Raw genomic sequence first — 17,166 nt, forward strand, 5'->3', positions numbered from 1 at the left:
AGGCCCCAGGAAACTGTTGGAGTTGTTGTTCCCTCTGTGGCTTGTCCTCTCTCCTCTCAGACCTGTCACTATTGTTCAACCCTTGTGGGACATCGGAAAACCATGGCAAGACATTAACATTTATGTACTGATCTATGCATGTCATCTCAGCAGGATGTAACAAAAACTAACAATGTGAACAGATCTCATCTGCCTTACAAAATACTGCACCCCTTAAGAAAAGAAATGGCTAATAATCACCACTGGTATTTTGTAATGCTTCATTTTTTAATCTTTGACCATTAAATGTGTTTTGTACAAAAGACTGATGGTTTTGCAAAGATCTTTGAAACACAGAGTCAAGTGTTTTAGATTCTGTGAAATTCTGAACCACAATTCAGAGAAATTAAAATAACTGTTTTTAAAACTCCTCAAAAGACTTGAGGTGAGCTGATAGAGAAGTCACTGTTTTTGTGCAGGTGGCACTGAGAAATGGGAAGCAGACAGTGTGCCTGGGCATGTTGTCAATGCAATCATGGTCAAAATGGACAACTATTTTAAATGCTTCTCTTTCAGTTAACAGTAGATGTCTGTGAGCCTGCTGGACAGCCTTTGCATCACACCAGGGACGTCTTTGGAGCCTGCATCTGGAAAGAAACAAAACCAGCAAAGTCAATTAACCAAAAAAAGAAGAGAAAAAATAAGATTAAAATTGTTTCCTTTACCTTAAAGAAGTTGTGGACATCCACTTCGTTGCTATCTCAGTATTCCTGCCTTTTTTGTTATGGCATGCATAACAACGGCCCTTATAGAAAGCAACAGACATACAGCAATAGTCCATTTTAAAACCACCACCTAATTAAAAAGAAACTAATAATTCTATTGATGTCTAATACTGGAATAATTTTATGGGGAATAAAGCACGTTTTTGCTGGTCTGCTACAATTTACTCTGCTCTGATTCACTGAACCAGAATTCTGCCAGTCTGCATAGTGCAGACGCATACATACCCCGCTAGCATTGAGCTAGCTAGCATGCTAACACGGGAGAACAATGCTGATAGTTTTTCATGCAACATCTAAATTTCCAACATCTTTTTTCACTAGCAGCTACTGGTGGAGCTCCTCATCTGACTGTGCTGGTGTCCTCTGGTTAAATAAAGTACAAGTTTGATCGTTTAATATAGTAAAATATGTGAAAAACATGAAAAACTTACCGGCACATTCTAAACTGTACTGTTGACGTAAGACTCGGTGTTATTCGGCAGCCAATGAGCTTCTGGATTTCAGGGATGTCCCGCCTCCCCTCCCCTTGACTGACATGTCGCTGTTTTTACGTGTCGACAGGTTTTAGAATCAAAACCGCAAAAAATAAAAGCGCAACTCAAAAAATAAAACTGCAACTCAAAAACAGGAATGGCGAGAAAACAAATCGCCAGCTGAGAAATAGGATTGTGCTTTGGGTTATAGCTTTTGGTTGCAAATTGTGGGTTTTGGTTCTCAATTTATGCATTTTGATTCACAGATTTGGGGTTTTGATGCGCGGTTTTACTGTTTTGATGCGCAATACTTTAGGCGCTAATTTGACACGATAGTCGCGTGCCTGGGCTGGCTTGCGGAGACGGGGCGCCGGTCGGGTGGTGGGCCCCCTCTCCTGGTCTGGCTGGGTAGGATCTGGTTCCCCTTATGAACACACGGTTCACGTCGGCAGCGTGCATGTATCTCCACCCCCACGTGCACGTGCACACTGCCACACTGCTCCCTGTCTGCTTCATCCCTCCTCCTTACCTACAGTGTATTGATGGACAGATTTTTTTTTTCTCGCTCATTTTCATTTGTCAGATTTTCACCTTTGATGTAACATTTGTCTTTCCAGCAGATCTGGTATAATTGTTACAGCTTAAATTAATAACTTATTCAAATCAGTGCTTGTACCCCCCACCTTTTCACCTTTCTTCCTTTTACTCTCTTCCACCCTCCCCTCACATTCTTCCCCTCTCCCTCCCCACACACACTAAATGTAACAAATAAATAAAAACTAATACGACAAAAAGGGGTTTATACAAATCTACACTCTAGTTTCTCGAAGCTATATAACCTCTTTTTGCGATAGTAAAACCTGTCCAACACAAAAAGCCTTCAGCTCTAATCTGTTTGCTCAGCTGTTGGACAGAACAAGTTAAGAAAAAAAAAAAAAAACATGGAAACATGATTACCGTGCAGAACTCTCCACAATAATAAACCTGATCTCTCCACATTCTCCGTGTTTACCATGCATTAATAAACACATCACTCCATGTGGGAATCAGACCATAACGTTAGCTGGTAGCTCCGCCCACACGCAGCTGCGGCATCAAGCTTTTAAGAGCACAATTTCTAAGAGGCGGGGCGTTGAACACCCCCAACAACAGGTTAGATGACAGAGCCCATAAGGCGTCTCTACCTGGTGCGTTCACGAAGCGTCAGTACATAGAACTCCAACAGCCGCACAGCCTAACGTAGTCCGCTATTATATATTCATGAGAAAACAGCCCAATCTAGCAACACTGATCCTGCGGGGGGGGGGGGGGGGGGGGGGGGGGGGGGGGGAGGTGTCTTGCCGCCCACCCACGCCCGCAGCACAATTCAAACCGCCCGCTCCTGCGAGATTTGTGTTGGGTCCCGCGGGACCCGGTGGGACACAATCCCAATGCAGCCCTCTAGCCTGGAGTTTGACACCTTCAAATAATTGAACTGAAAAACCATCAGGATCCTTTGAAGAATTCAAAATGATCGTTTTATGAAGCTCAACAGTCCTGCCACGTTCTAAGAAATTCAGCTTTTCTGCCATCAAGAGATCCTGACAGGAAGATTTCTTATTAGAAGAAAACAGAATGAAAATTTTAACACAAATTATGTCTTTTAAAGGCTGTGGTCTTAAACTTTTGACCAACTAATTAACAGTCAATTTCATTTAAATTGTTATTTTTAATATATTAGCATCTAGAAATATCTGTTCTCCAGCTCCTCTTTCTTTTATGCATTTTGAAGCTCGATCTAGAACCTTGTCAAGGTCCAGCTGTGATAAATTAACATTTTTGCATTTTCTTAACTGGTCTTTAGATTTTGATCAGGAGTGTTTGATCAAAGAACAATAGATTCTTCTCTGGAAGACAAGATTCCTCTTTATTTTTCTCTCATAGCTCCACAAACAGAGACGTGTCCTAAAATCCAGAAAAGGTTCTGCAGATGTGAACAATGGCGTCTGTTGGTGCTGTGTACTGTCCTGTCAGCTGGATCCATCATTCTATCCTCATGTAAGATGAAATCTAACACCTCAACATCATAGTTTAGATAAAAACTTCAAACTAGCAGCTCAGACTTTTTTTTTTTTAATTTAAAAAGATGTTTTATTGATGTTTATCCTCAAAACACAATGTAAACTTGAATTTAATCCACTTTTGTAGTTCATTTCACCAAATAATACAATTTTCCAGACATGGTGGTCTACATTAGCAACCTGCAGATGGAAGTGAAGGAGCTAAAGAATCACTCTGAAGGTGAGAAACATTAAAAATACCTAAACCATCTTTATTTTTATTACTTGATTTCACCTCATTTATTAAACGTTCTTTATTCCATGTAAGCTGCTTTAAAAATGTTTCTAACTGATAGAGACAGTAACGTTTAAAGGGATCCATTAACACACTGTCCTCTTGGTAACCCATTTATAAAAAGCAGACTAACTTTTTGATCTTAATTATCAGTTTCCTGTCGCCTTTTAAAATCAACATCAATTACCTAAAAAAGATAAACAGTGACAACAGTATTAACTGAGGCTTTTGTTCAGTCTTTTCTTTTCATTTTTTTTAGGCGCATCGTCAAAAAATCCAGCTGCATGTATGACCAAAATTGTCACAGAGCCCTGTTCAGCATGAATTGGTCATCGGCCATTAACCCTTACATGTAACCATTCTTTGTGATTCTTTGTCTGCATATGTGGGTGAAGGTTCTCATTCATCCATTGTCTAGAAGTTGAGTCGTAGCAACTGGACTTATTTATCTCCAGCAGGCTCTAGATTCAGTTTCTCACTGGTTGAACTGATGCTCCTCTTAGATGCACCAACATAAAAGTCTGTAGCATCTACCTTTTTGACCACATTGGATATAGATGAGCAGTTTGATTTGGTCTATTTAAAAAGATAAAGATTACAGTACCAATATTTGTCACACACGTAGGTGTGCAACATTTGTTCTCTGCATTTGACCCCTCCCCTGGGGGAGCAGTGAGCAGCAGACACAGCCCCACTCAGGAACCATTTGGTGGTCCAACCCCCCAATGCTGAGTGTCAAGCAGGGAAGCATTGGCTCCCATTTTTAAAGTCTTTGGTGACTCAGCCTGGGTTTGAACCCATGACCTTCCAGTTACAGGGCGGACACTCTTCCACAAGGCCACTGAGCTGCAACTTTATAGTTGCTGTAAAAATCAGCATCAATGACCTGAAAATGATTAACTTACAAACTGGTGAACAAAGTAAAGGAAACTAAAAGGAAACTTATTAATAACAGTATAACTGAGTTTTTGTATTATTTTTTTCCTCAGAGAACAGCTGGAAGCATCGGTGCAACCATAGATGTTTTTAGAGCCCTGACCTAACCTTTCTGTCAAAATAATGCTGGTTTCACATTTATTATCTACTTTTTTATTTGATCAGATTCAATATTATCATTCCTCTTCTCTCTTTCTCTTTCGGCTTTTCCCATCAGGGGTCGCCACAGCGAATCATCCTTTTCCACCTCACTCTATCATGGACATCTTCTACCCTAACATTAGCCAACTTCATGTCCTCTGTTAAGACATCCATGTATCTCCTCTTTGGCCGTCCTCTTGCCCTCCTGCCAGGCAGCTCCATCTCCAACATCCTTCTACCAATATATCCACTATCCCTCCTCTGAACATGTCCAAACCATCTCAGTCTGGCTTCTCTGACTTTGTCCCTAACACAGGCAACATGAGCCGTCCCTCTGATGTACTCGTTCCTTATCCTGTCTAACCTGGTCACTCCTAAGGAGAACCTCAACATCTTCATCTCCGCTACCTCCATCTCAGCCTCTTGTCTCTGTCTCACTGCTACCGTCTCTAACCCATAGAGCAGAGCTGGTCTCACCACTGTCTTGTACACCTTTCCTTTGAGTCTTGCTGACACTCTTCTGTCACACAACACTCCTGACACTTTCCTCCACCCGCTCCAACCTGCCTGCACTCGCCTCTTCACCTCTTTTCCACACTCCCCATCACACTGAACTGTTGACCCCAAGTACTTAAACTCCTGCACCTTCTTCACCTCAGCCCCCTGTAACCTAACGCTTCTACCTTGATCCCTCTCGTTCAGACACATGTATTCTGTCTTACTACGACTGACCTTCATACCTCTTCTTTCCAGAGCAAACCTCCACCTCTCTAGCTGTTCCTCCACCTGCTCTCTACTCTCACTGCAAATTACAATGTCATCCGCAAACATCATTGTCCAGGGAGATTCCTGTCTTACCTCGTCTGTCAGCCTGTCCATCAGCATAGCAAACAAAAAAGGACTCAAAGCTGATCCTTGGTGTAGTCCCACCTCCACCTTGAACTCCTCTGTCTGACCTACAGCACATCTCACCACCGTCATACTTCTCTCATACATGTCCTGAACTACTCTGACATACTTTTCTGCCACTCCAGACGACCTCATACAGTACCACAGCTCCTCCCTCGGCACCCTGTCATACGCCTTCTCTAAATCTACGAACACACAATGCAGCTCCTTCTGACCTTCTCTGTACTTTTCCATCAACATTCTCAAAGCAAAAATGGCATCAGTGGTGCTCTTACGGGCCATGAAACCATACTGCTGCTCACAAATCTCCACCTTCTTCCTAAGCCTGGCTTCCACTACTCTTTCCCACAGCTTCATTGTGTGGCTCATCAACTTTATTCCTCTATAGTTGCTGCAGTTCTGCGTGTCGCCCTTGTTCTTAAAGATTGGGACCAGAACGCTTCTCCTCCATTCCTCAGGCATCTTCTCACTCTCTAAAATCCTATTGAACAACCTTGTTAGAAATTCCACTGCTGTCTCTCCTAGGCACTTCCATACCTCCACAGGTACGTCATCAGGACCAACGGCCTTTCCGCTCTTCATCCTTTTCAGAGCCTTCCTAACCTCATCCTTTCCAATCTCTGCTACTTCCTGCTCCACAACAACCACATCTTCCTCCCTTCTTTCCCTGTCATTTTCCTCGTTCATCAGCTCATCAAAATACTCCTTCCATCTTTTCTGTACACTCTCTTGGGTTGTTAGCACCTTTCCATCTCTGTCCTTAATCACCCTTATCTGTTGCACGTCCTTCCCATCTCTGTCTCTCTGTCTGGCTAGCCTGTACAAGTCCTTCTCTCCTTCCTTTGTGTCTAACCTGTCATATAGCTCATCGTAAGCTTTCTGTTTGGCCTTTGCCACCTCTCTCTTCACTTTACGCTGCGCTTCCTTGTACTCCTGTCTACCTTCCTCAGTCCTTTCTACATCCCACTTCCTTTTAGCCAACCTCTTCCTCTGGACGCATTCCTGTACTTCCTCATTCCACCACCAAGTCTCTTTACCGTCTTTCCTCTTTCCAGATGACACACCTAGCACCTTCCTACCTGTTTCCCTGATAATCTCTGCTGTAGTTTCCCAGTCCTCTGGAAGCTCATCCTGACCACCCAGGACCTGCCTCAACTTCTGCCTAAATTCCTCACAAGTTTCTTCATTCTGTAGCTTCCACCACTTGGTCTTCTTTTCTGTTTTCCCTCTCTTCTTCTTCCTGACCTCCAGAGTCATCTTACACACCACCATGCGGTGCTGTCTGGCTACACTCTCTCCTACCACCACTTTGCAGTCATTAACCTCTCTCAAATGACCTCGTCTACATAGGATGTAGTCCACCTGAGTACTCCTACCTCCACTTCTGTATGTCACTCTATGTTCCTCTCTCTTCTGGAAGTAAGTGTTGACTACAGCCATTTCCATCCTCTTCGCAAAGTCCACCACCATCTGTCCCTCCAGATTCCTTTCCTTCACACCAAACCTGCCCATCACCTCCTCATCACCTCTGTTGCCCTCACCAACATGCCCATTAAAGTCTGCTCCAATAACAACTCTCTCTCCTCTGGGAAAACTCTCTATGACCTCATCCAACTCACTCCAGAATCTCTCCTTCACTTCTAACTCACAGCCAACCTGTGGCGCATACCCACTGACTACATTCACCATCACCCCTTCAATTTCTAACTTTAGGCTCATCATCCTGTCTGAGACTCTTTTCACCTCTAGAACACTGTTTACAAACTCCCCCTTCAGAATCACTCCTACCCCGTTTCTCTTCCTATCAACACCATGATAGAACAGTTTGTATCCTCCTCCAATACTACGTGCCTTGCTGCCCTTCCACCTTGTCTCCTGCACACACAGTACATCTACCTTCCTTCTCTCCATCATGTCTGCCAGCTCTCTGCCTTTCCCTGTCATTGTGCCAACGTTAAGAGTCCCTATTCTCAAACCTATGTTCCTGCCTTTTCCCTTCTCTCTCTGGCCACGGACCCTTCTGCCTCCCCTCTTTCTTCCACCAACAGTAGTCAAATTTCCACCGACACCCTGTAGGTTAACAGCATCGGTGGCGGTCGTTGTTAACCCGGGCCTCGACCGATCCGGTATGTCTAAAGTGTTGTGGATGATTCGCATGGTTATTTTGGCAATTTTTTACGCCGGATGCCCTTCCTGACGCAACCCTCTCTATTTATCCGGGCTTGGGACCGGCACAGAAGTTACTGGCTTACAACCCCTGTGGCTAGATCAATATTATCATTCCAATATTTACTTTAGACTTTCTGTCTGTAGTCAAAGCACAACTGGAAAAATATCTGATTTATGTTTTTAAAGGAGCTGAAGAACAAACTAAGATGAGAATATTAGAGAACCATCAACACCACAATACTGAACCCTTTTCCTTCATTTCAACTCTTGTTTTGACAAGATGCAGAATGCATTGATAAAAGACTGGATACAAATCTGCAGCTGTTTCAATGACTTTCCTGAGACCTTCCTGTCAATGAAGGCCATGTGATTGTTCATTTAAGTACAAATCAATAAGAAATGGACTTCTACTGTCTTTCAGGCATCAACAAAACTCTTTGGGATGAAAGAAAACAGCTGAAAAATCAGATTGAAGGTGAGAAAAGACTGAAAACTAATGGATGACATCAGTTTGTTTGGATCATGTTTACATTTGAACTGAACTGGAAAGTTTTGGTAGAAAATACAGATGAAACCAGAAAGTAAACCTGCAGGATTTTCAAATTGATTTAATAACTTTTTAGGATACTGCATCAAGAAAATAATATAAAACTGTATTTTTAAAACATTTTTTGTCTGCTATGTGTTTTAATATGTGATAAAAAGAAATTAATCTAATAAAAACAAAAAAGGACTCATATTTTTTTTACTCTGACAGCAGAACATTGAAGTTTCCTCCAAAATAAAAGTCTGTTCATAAACATCCTCCTGATGCAGCAGATTTACTTGCAGTCATCATTATAATGCAGTTCTGAAAATGAAGAACTTTGCTTCTGAACAGAAACTGTTCTGTACTGCTGTGCAGGAGAAGATAAGAACGTGTTTGAAACCTAATAATAAACAGTTCTGATAACAGATTTAATCATCATTTTATTTAGTCATCTGATGTGAGATGAAATCTAACACCTCAACATCATAGTTTATTGAAAAACTTCAATCTAGCAGCTCAGACTTTTATTTTCTTATTTCTTGATGTTTATCCTCAAAGCACAATGTAAACTTGAATTTAATTCACTTTTGTAGTTTATTTCACCAAATATTGCAATTTTCCAGACATGGTGGTCAACAATACCAATCTGCAGATGGAATTGAAGGAGCTAAAGAATCACTTTGAAGGTGAGAAACATTAAAAATTCCTAAACCATCTTTATTTTTATTACTTGATTTCACCTCATTTATTAAACTTTTTTTATTTCATTCAAACTGGGTTAAAAATGTTTCTAACTGATAGAGTTAGTTCAGCTTAAAGGGATCCATTAACACACTGTTCTCTGGATAATCCGTCTATGAAAAGCGGAATAAATTTGTTAACTTCATTATCGGTTTCCTGTCACTGTTTGTCTTTGTGTCTGAACAAAGTCTTTGACTCTATTCCTGCTTTAATTGCATTGATGCTTTGAAAATCTGTTTCTCCATATCTGCTCCAACAGTAACAGTCAGCAGCGGTTCTACACTAACTTACTCCCTGGGCGAGTAACCCCCCCCCCCCCCCCCCCCCCCCCCGCACACATACAAAATTTGACAACATCCTGTTCAATTCAATTCAATTCAATTTTTTTTGTATAGCCCAAAATCACAACAACAGTCGTCTCGATGGGCTTCGAAGTAAAACATGAACTCAAAAGGATCATGAATACAAAGAGTTCAATAGGAAAATACTAAAATGAACTAACAAACTGACTAAGCTATACTGGCATCCCTGCCCTTAGACCCCCCTTCGCGGTAAGGAAAAACTCCCAAAAAAAACGGAATCCGGAAAAAAACGAAGAAACCTCAGGGGTGTCCACATGAAGGAGGGATCCTCCCCCAGGACGGACAGGCGATTTACCAGAAATCTTAGTAAGGAATTAACTTATCTAAATCTACAACTACATATATAAAAGTCCAGCAGATGAGCTTCATCCAGCCGTGGTTGGGGGGAAAGTCAAAGGTGCGAGTTGAGCCGGAGGCAGGATCCACAGCCAGGTGTAGGAGTGGAGCAAAGGCGAGGTAGACGGTCAGGAACTGGAGCACGGATGAAACAACTGGAGTCTGGAAGCACTCCCACTCCCCAGGAGGGGAGAGGAAAAGAGGGACAATACATGAATCGCACTGCACCAAACAGAGGCATGGAGAACTAAATGACGAATAATGATCAAGATTAGACAAGAGTTGTGTTCCTTATCTTCTATTTAGCCATTTTACACAAAAACACATGAATTTTATAAACTAGTATTACAGGGGGGTCAAACTCAGTCACACAGGGGCCTAAATTAAAAACACGCTTTAGGTTTTGGGCCGAAGAAGATAAACATTTACTGAACACTAAAGCTACACTTTTAAACCTTTAATACTGAACTTTTTGAACATCAATATGAATAAAAACAGGAACATTAATCCAGAATAACTCAAGTTAAACCTTAAATAACGTATATTATTTTGCTCTCCATAAAAATATATTCTGTCAAAAATATACTAATATGAAGATGCTGCAGAACAAAACAAACAAAGCCTGAAAATATTAACAATAAGAAATTACAAATCATGTATTTCTGTTTTTTCTCTCTTGGGGCGGCCGTGGTGCAGCGGTAGGGCATTCAACCCATGATCATAAGGTTGCAGGTTCAATTCCCGCCTTGTGTCGAAGTGTCCTTGGGCAAGATAATGAACCCCACCTTGCCTCTGGTGGGAGGTTGGCGCCAGTGTTTGGCAGCAGAGCTGCCGTGAATGTGTGTGTGTGTGCATGGGTGAATGGGACTGTGACTGTAAAGCGCTTTGGTCCTTCAAAAGAGGGTAGAAAGCGCGATATAAGTATTTACCATTTTTAGAGCTGGACTCCTGCATCATTTTTAGTAATCAGTTCATTTCTTGGTGTGTGACGTCCTGAGTGTGTTTTTGTGAAACACATCAGAGGGATTGGATCTAAAAGAAACTTAATGTAAATATTATTTTTAGGACTTAAACAACATTAAAAACTAAATCATGGAACTCATCAGTGGGATTCCTCCAAAAATATTTGGCATTTTCCTAATTTTGTGAAAGACCAACAGTACAAATCCTCCAAAAACCTCCATCCATTCATTAAATTACTTAATTACCCTTCGGGGATTAAGAAAGTTGATCTTGAATAAAAATGACCTATAGTTTATTTATGATCTCATAAAGTGCAGCTGTTTTCATGCATTTCCTGCTGTCTTTATGTCAAACACTGACACGAACTAAACCACTGGTCCCCAACCCCCGGCCCGGTACCGGTCGCACAGAAAGAATAAATAACTTGCATTACTTCGGTTTTATTTATTTCGGAATCTGAAAGATGTTTTATTTTGAAAAAATGCCAGATTCTCTGTTCCATCAGTCTATTCAGGGGTGCTCCATACGTCGATCGCGATCGACCGGTAGATCTTCAAGGACATGAGGGTAGATTGCAGGCAGCATAGATAAATGAAAAAAAAAAAAGTACTTCTAAACAATCCACCAGCCAATCAAAATCCATACCGAGAAGTACGGGACTTGATTGACATGCCGAACGGCCAATCGGACATTTTCTAATACATACGTATTATAATAGACTTTGCCACCATTAAAAACCAGGAAATGACCATACCATCGCTGGATGCTGAAAAAGCTTTTGACAGAGTAAATTGGAAGTTCCTTATTGCTGCCCTCCATAAGTTTGGTTTTGGAGAATCATTCATCAAATGGATCAAAATATTATAACACAACCCCAATGCATCAGTTAGAACTAATAAACAGACTTCCAACAGGTTTTTTCTTGGAAGAGGAACCAGACAGGGTTGCCCACTCTCTCCTTCTCTTTTTGCTATATTTATTGAGCCTCTAGCTGCAGCAATAAGACAGAATGAGAGCATTAAAGGAATTAAAAACAAACACAGCCATCATAAAATCAGTCTCTATGCAGATGACATATTACTGTTTTTAAGGAATATACATTCTGTAAATGAAACGGCAACAATCATTAATGAATTCTCCTCTATATCAGACTATTCCATTAATTGGAATAAGTCTGTTTTATTACCACTGAACAATAATGCGGAGCAAAGACTCACAATACCAGTTAAATCAGGAAATATCAAATATCTAGGTATCAATTTTTCCCCCAAACTATCAGAACTGGTGCAGCTAAACCACACCCCATTACTGAAAAACATACAGGACGATCTAACACGCTGGACCAACCTGCCTTTGTCCCTTATGGGCAAGGTAGCCACGGTAAAAATGAAAATCTTACCCAAAGTGAATTATCTCTTCTCAATGATCCCCACACAACCGCCATTAAAATGGTTCAAAACATTAGACTCATCCATATCAAGCTTTTTATGGAACAATAAACCTGCAAGAATTAGTCTAAAAACTTTTAAATCTGCAAAAAGCTGTGGAGGATTAGAATTACCTAACTTCCACAATTACTTTCTTGCAAATAGATTACAATACATCTTAAAATGGTTAAAAAATAATCCAGAAACCAACTCATGGTTAGACTTGGAACAGGCGTTATGTGGAAAGATCAACCTGTTGTCATGTGCGGGGGGTGGCTCGAGAGCCGATAGGACCCAGACGCAGAGGCGGGAGGCAAACAGTTCCAAGGCCAGGAGGTTTAATAAACAACAAACAAAAGGCGCTGCAGAGCAGGATGACAAAACAAAAACTCACTGTGGCGTGGCGTGGCATGAAACATGGCATGAACGGACGAAGACACATGAAGACGTTAAACACACGACCAGAAGTTAATGGACCAGCACAGGAGGAAGGCAGAGACATGACTTAAATACAGACAGGGCAGACAAGACACAGGTGAACACGATCAGGGCAGATGGGGACCAAAGGAAGTAAAGCACAAGAAACAAGACATGACAGGAAACCTTTTAAAAATAAAACAGGAAACAGAAACAAACAAGACAGAACAAGGAAGAAAAACAAGACAACACACTCAAACCATGACACCTGTCAGATCTACCATTTATTAGCCAAACAGTTAAAAAACAGGATTGTTTCAAAAGTATTAATATAAATGCCACTTTAACAGCCTGGTGGGAATTTCTCAAAATATCAAAATCATCAATTCAACCATGCAAAATGACACCCATCTGGAACAACCCAGACATCCTCATAAACAAAAAAATTATCCACTTCCCAGCTTGGCAAGCAGGGGGCATAAAACAACTAGAGCACAAAATTATTGATAGAAGATTCATAACTCCCCAGGAACTTCAAGACAAACATGGAATAAATAACTTCTTGGAATATCAGCAACTTAAATCAATTATTACTAAAAAGTTTAAATACAGAGACAACGATTTAAAGCTACCAGATGTAGTTACCACTCTTATTAATTTCTCAATGAATAAAACTCTCTCCAAAATATACAAACTTTTATGTAATTTAGATAATAATATTTCACTTCCGACAACAAAATGGGATGCGGATTTGAGCATCAGCACAGATGAAAGCTTCTGGTCAGAACTTTGTCTAAAACACCTTTAAAATGACAAAAAGTCCAAATCTGCAGCTAATCCATTTCAAAACTCTTCACAGAATTGACTACACTGGACAGAGGATGTTCAAGATGGGTCTCAGTAACTCAGACATTTGTCAGCACTGTGACAGTAATCTACCCGACAATTACATGCATGCACTGTGGTTCTGCACGCCTGTCCAGGCTCTCTGGCAGCAGGTATGTGCCGATTTATCAGTCTGGCTTAAGGTTTCAATCACAGCTTCACCGTCACTTTGTGTGCTTGGTGACATGAGTGCCATCGATGTAGAAGGAGGGATTTGTCTCAATCATTTTCATAACTCTATGCATTGCTAAAAAAAACTATTTTAATAAATTGGAAAAGAAAGAAAAATATAAATATAAGTCAACACAGAAATCTGCTGCTTGATCATATCAGCTTGGAAAAAATGTCAGCCCAAGGTTCAAGTAACTTTGAAAGAATTTAGTCTCTCTGGTCTCCCATAGCTAACTCCATGACTTAGGGGGTGGGGGGGCCTGGTCGTCGCTGCTCCTTGCCCTTCTGCCGTGGGTCGGGGTGGGGGTCGGGGCCTCCGGTGCCTGGCGGGGGGTGGTGGGGGCTCCGTTGGTCGGGGGATCGGGTCCGGCGCCTGGGTGGGGCGGGCTGGGGCGCTGTGTGGTCCTCTGGGCTTGGGTGTGGGGGTGCGTGGGGGGGGGGGGGGGGGTCTGGCTTGGCTTGGCTTGGGGGGGTGGTCCCTTTGCCTGTGCTGGGGGGGGTTGGCGGGGGGCCCTGCTCGGGGGGGGGGGGGCAGCGGCGCTGGATGGGCTGCCCATCTACACCTGGGGCTGGGATCGGCCCTTCCCTGGCTCTGGCTGGGGCGGGACGGGACAACCCTCTTGGGGCCCCCGGTCGCTCTGGGTGTCATCCGCTTCGGCTACGGGGTCTGGGGTGGGGTGGGGGAGCCTGCGGGCCTGTCCTGTGGGGGGGCGTTGGGGGTATTCCGGCTGCCGCTGCTGCTGCAGCGGGGGTCTTGGGGTGGGGATGGCTGGGCACTCTCCCTCCTTCTTTTCACGTTCCACCATCCATTTTAGGAGGACATGGACACTCACCTGGGCACGGGTGTTAGCTCACCTTTGCACTAATAGTTTGCATGATTGAATGACTGAAATACTTCACACTAGTTGGTTTTAAGGCATAGGTATGCGTGTGAACACTATCTGTTTTGTGTACGTGTTGACATGTGGACATTTTTGCAGCTAACACGTGTGTTGATAACATTTGAGTGTGTGTGTGGACAGGCCCCGCCCTTTTTGTACTACATTTGAACCTTACCATAATGATAAACAACCAGTAAACTTGTTGCTTTATGCTGCTTCATGATCTTATCCCCCCTCCCCTCCTATTATCACCCTCCTACCCCCCCCTCTCTCTAACGTCCCTCTCTCTTCTTCCCTTCTTTCCTTTTCCGTCCAGTCCAACACCAAAGATTTTCAAACATGATTGAAATGAATAAAGTTTGGCCTCAATTACAAAAGGGGTTTATTCAGACATACCTTTGGTTTGTCTGAAGATTAATAACCCCCCTTGTTAAAGTAAAATATGTCCAACACAAGAGGCCCTCAGCTCTCATCTGTCTGCCCAGCTGTTGGACAGGACAAGTTAAAAAAATAAAAAAAATAAAAAAATAATACATACGTCACTGCACATGCGTGTTTAAATACACTAAGCTTAAATTCTGTCATCAGAAAGTGGCTTTCTGACCGCAGTGAGTCAAGTCCCCGTGAGAAAACCACTCTGGACAACCTGAGTGTTTATTGAAGCCGCCCCGCGTTTCCTCCTGCTATCAGCTTTGCGGTTCTCCCCCGATAAATACGAGCGCGTGGCACGCGCTTCGTACGGAGCCATCAGCGCCTAAATGCCATGCTCCCCCCATTGCACGGTTTACAACAGAGCCTTACAAATGATAGTCGCTGCTTTCTGAGGAAAAAACAAAACGTCTTAGGAAAGTTTCTTTGCCGAGGGGAAAAGGCCCATCCAGGAGATAGAAAAGGAGCCTTCAACTTCCAAAAAAAAGCTACATCTAATAGACAGTACTTCTTTATTTGAAACATGAGAGTGGCTAAGGGGGGAGGATGAAGACATGGGTGCGATGTTCAGTGTCAGTTGTGTTAACATAAAAGTGCTGTGTGCCTACTGCTGCAGGCATGTCAAAATAAAAGCTGGATGTTTCCTGTTTGACTCAGGTAGTTCATTGTGTGTAACACTGCGGGCACGGAACATGCCGCCCCCTATGAAGAGCCGCCCTGGGCCACCGCCCACCTCGCCCATATCAAAAACCGCCACTGGTAACAGTTCTAGAAAGTGGTCTTAACCAATTATACCACGGTCCAGGTGAATACTTGATTCTGATTGGCTGCTGAATGTGCATTAAAAAGTGATAACTGCACACCCCAAAAAGTAGTTCCGGTCACTTAGCTGAAATGTTTTGTATCACTCCACCGGCTTCTTTAAAACAACATTTAGCTTCATCATCTGGACTAAAACAAGCGGTTAGAGGTGAACTTTCTCTCTGAACTGATGATTTATTGAAACTATCGGGACGATCAGTATAAATATGTCTATTTATATCGCCGAATCTTGACTGCAGTGGTGGTACGGCCACATCACGTAACAAATAGTCTGCTTTTGGAGAAAAAAGCAATCCAAATCAGAAAAAAACAAGAATAAAGTACTAAAAACTGGTTATTTCTTTCTTTTGTAAATGACCATGGTATAAGCGGGTTAATGGCCTTCAAAGTGTCCATTACCACTTCTCCACTTCATGTCGGACGGTTCAGGCTTCCACGGCGTGCGTTAAAAAGTGATAATGCACACTTCATCGGCCATTAACCCTTACATGTAACCATTCTTTGTGATTCTTTGTCTGCATATGTGGGTGAAGGTTCTCATTCATCCATTGTCTAGAAGTTGAGTCTCAGCAACTGGACTTATTTATCTCCAGCAGGGCTCTAGATTCAGTTTCTCACTGATTGAACTGATGCTCCTCTTAGATGCACCAACATAAAAGTCTGTAGCATCTACCTTTTTGACCACATTGGATATAGATGAGCAGTTTGATTTGGTCTATTTAAAAAGATAAAGATTACAGTACCAATATTTGTCACACACGTAGGTGTGCAACATTTGTTCTCTGCATTTGACCCCTCCCCTGGGGGAGCGGTGAGCAGCAGACACAGCCCCACTCAGGAACCATTTGGTGGTCCAACCCCCCAATGCTGAGTGTCAAGCAGGGAAGCATTGGGTCCCATTTTTAAAGTCTTTGGTGACTCAGCCTGGGTTTGAACCCATGACTACGGTGTCAAATTAGCGCCTAAAGTATTGCGCATCAAAACAGTAAAACCGTGCATCAAAACCCCAAATCTGTGAATCAAAATGCATAAATTGAGAACCAAAACCCATAATTTGCAACCAAAAGCTATAACCTAAAGCACAATCCTATTTCTCTGTTTTTGAGTTGCAGTTTTATTTTGAAATTGCCTTTTTGAGTTGCGCTTTTAGTTTTTTGAGTTGCGCTTTTATTTTTTGGGGTTTTGATTCTAAAACCTGTCGACGCGTAAAACAGCGACATGTCAGTCAAGGGGAGGGGAGGCGGGACATCCCTGATATCCAGAAGCTCATTGGCTGCCGAATAACACAGAGTCTTACGTCAACAGACCATTTTAGAATGTGCCGGTAAGTTTTTCATGTTTTTCATATCTTTTACTACATTAAACGATCAAACTTGTACTTTATTTAACCAGAGGACGCCAGCACAGTCAGACGAGGAGCTCCAACAGTAGCTGCTAGTGAAAAAATATGTTAGAAAGTTAGATGTTGCATGACAAA

General features: G+C 42.4%; 2 protein-coding genes across 2 annotated transcripts in view; both read left to right on the forward strand.

The window, feature by feature from the left end:
* LOC110015840 (CD209 antigen-like protein E) overlaps positions 1-17,166 on the forward strand; it is a 900,664-nt gene that overhangs the window by 156,431 nt on the left and 727,067 nt on the right. The window lies entirely within an intron of this gene.
* The window catches only part of LOC105357850 (asialoglycoprotein receptor 1-like), a 46,224-nt gene continuing 32,227 nt past the window's right edge, over positions 3,170-17,166 (forward strand). Inside the window, exons 1-4 of the mRNA XM_023959742.1 lie at positions 3,170-3,274; positions 3,455-3,517; positions 8,148-8,201; positions 8,879-8,941. Coding sequence (XP_023815510.1) covers positions 3,457-3,517; positions 8,148-8,201; positions 8,879-8,941 — 178 coding nt within the window. The 5' untranslated portion in view covers positions 3,170-3,274; positions 3,455-3,456. The remainder of the gene's footprint in view (positions 3,275-3,454; positions 3,518-8,147; positions 8,202-8,878; positions 8,942-17,166) is intronic.

This window comes from Oryzias latipes, chromosome 11 (assembly GCF_002234675.1).
Source record: "Oryzias latipes chromosome 11, ASM223467v1".
NCBI lineage: Eukaryota > Metazoa > Chordata > Actinopteri > Beloniformes > Adrianichthyidae > Oryzias > Oryzias latipes.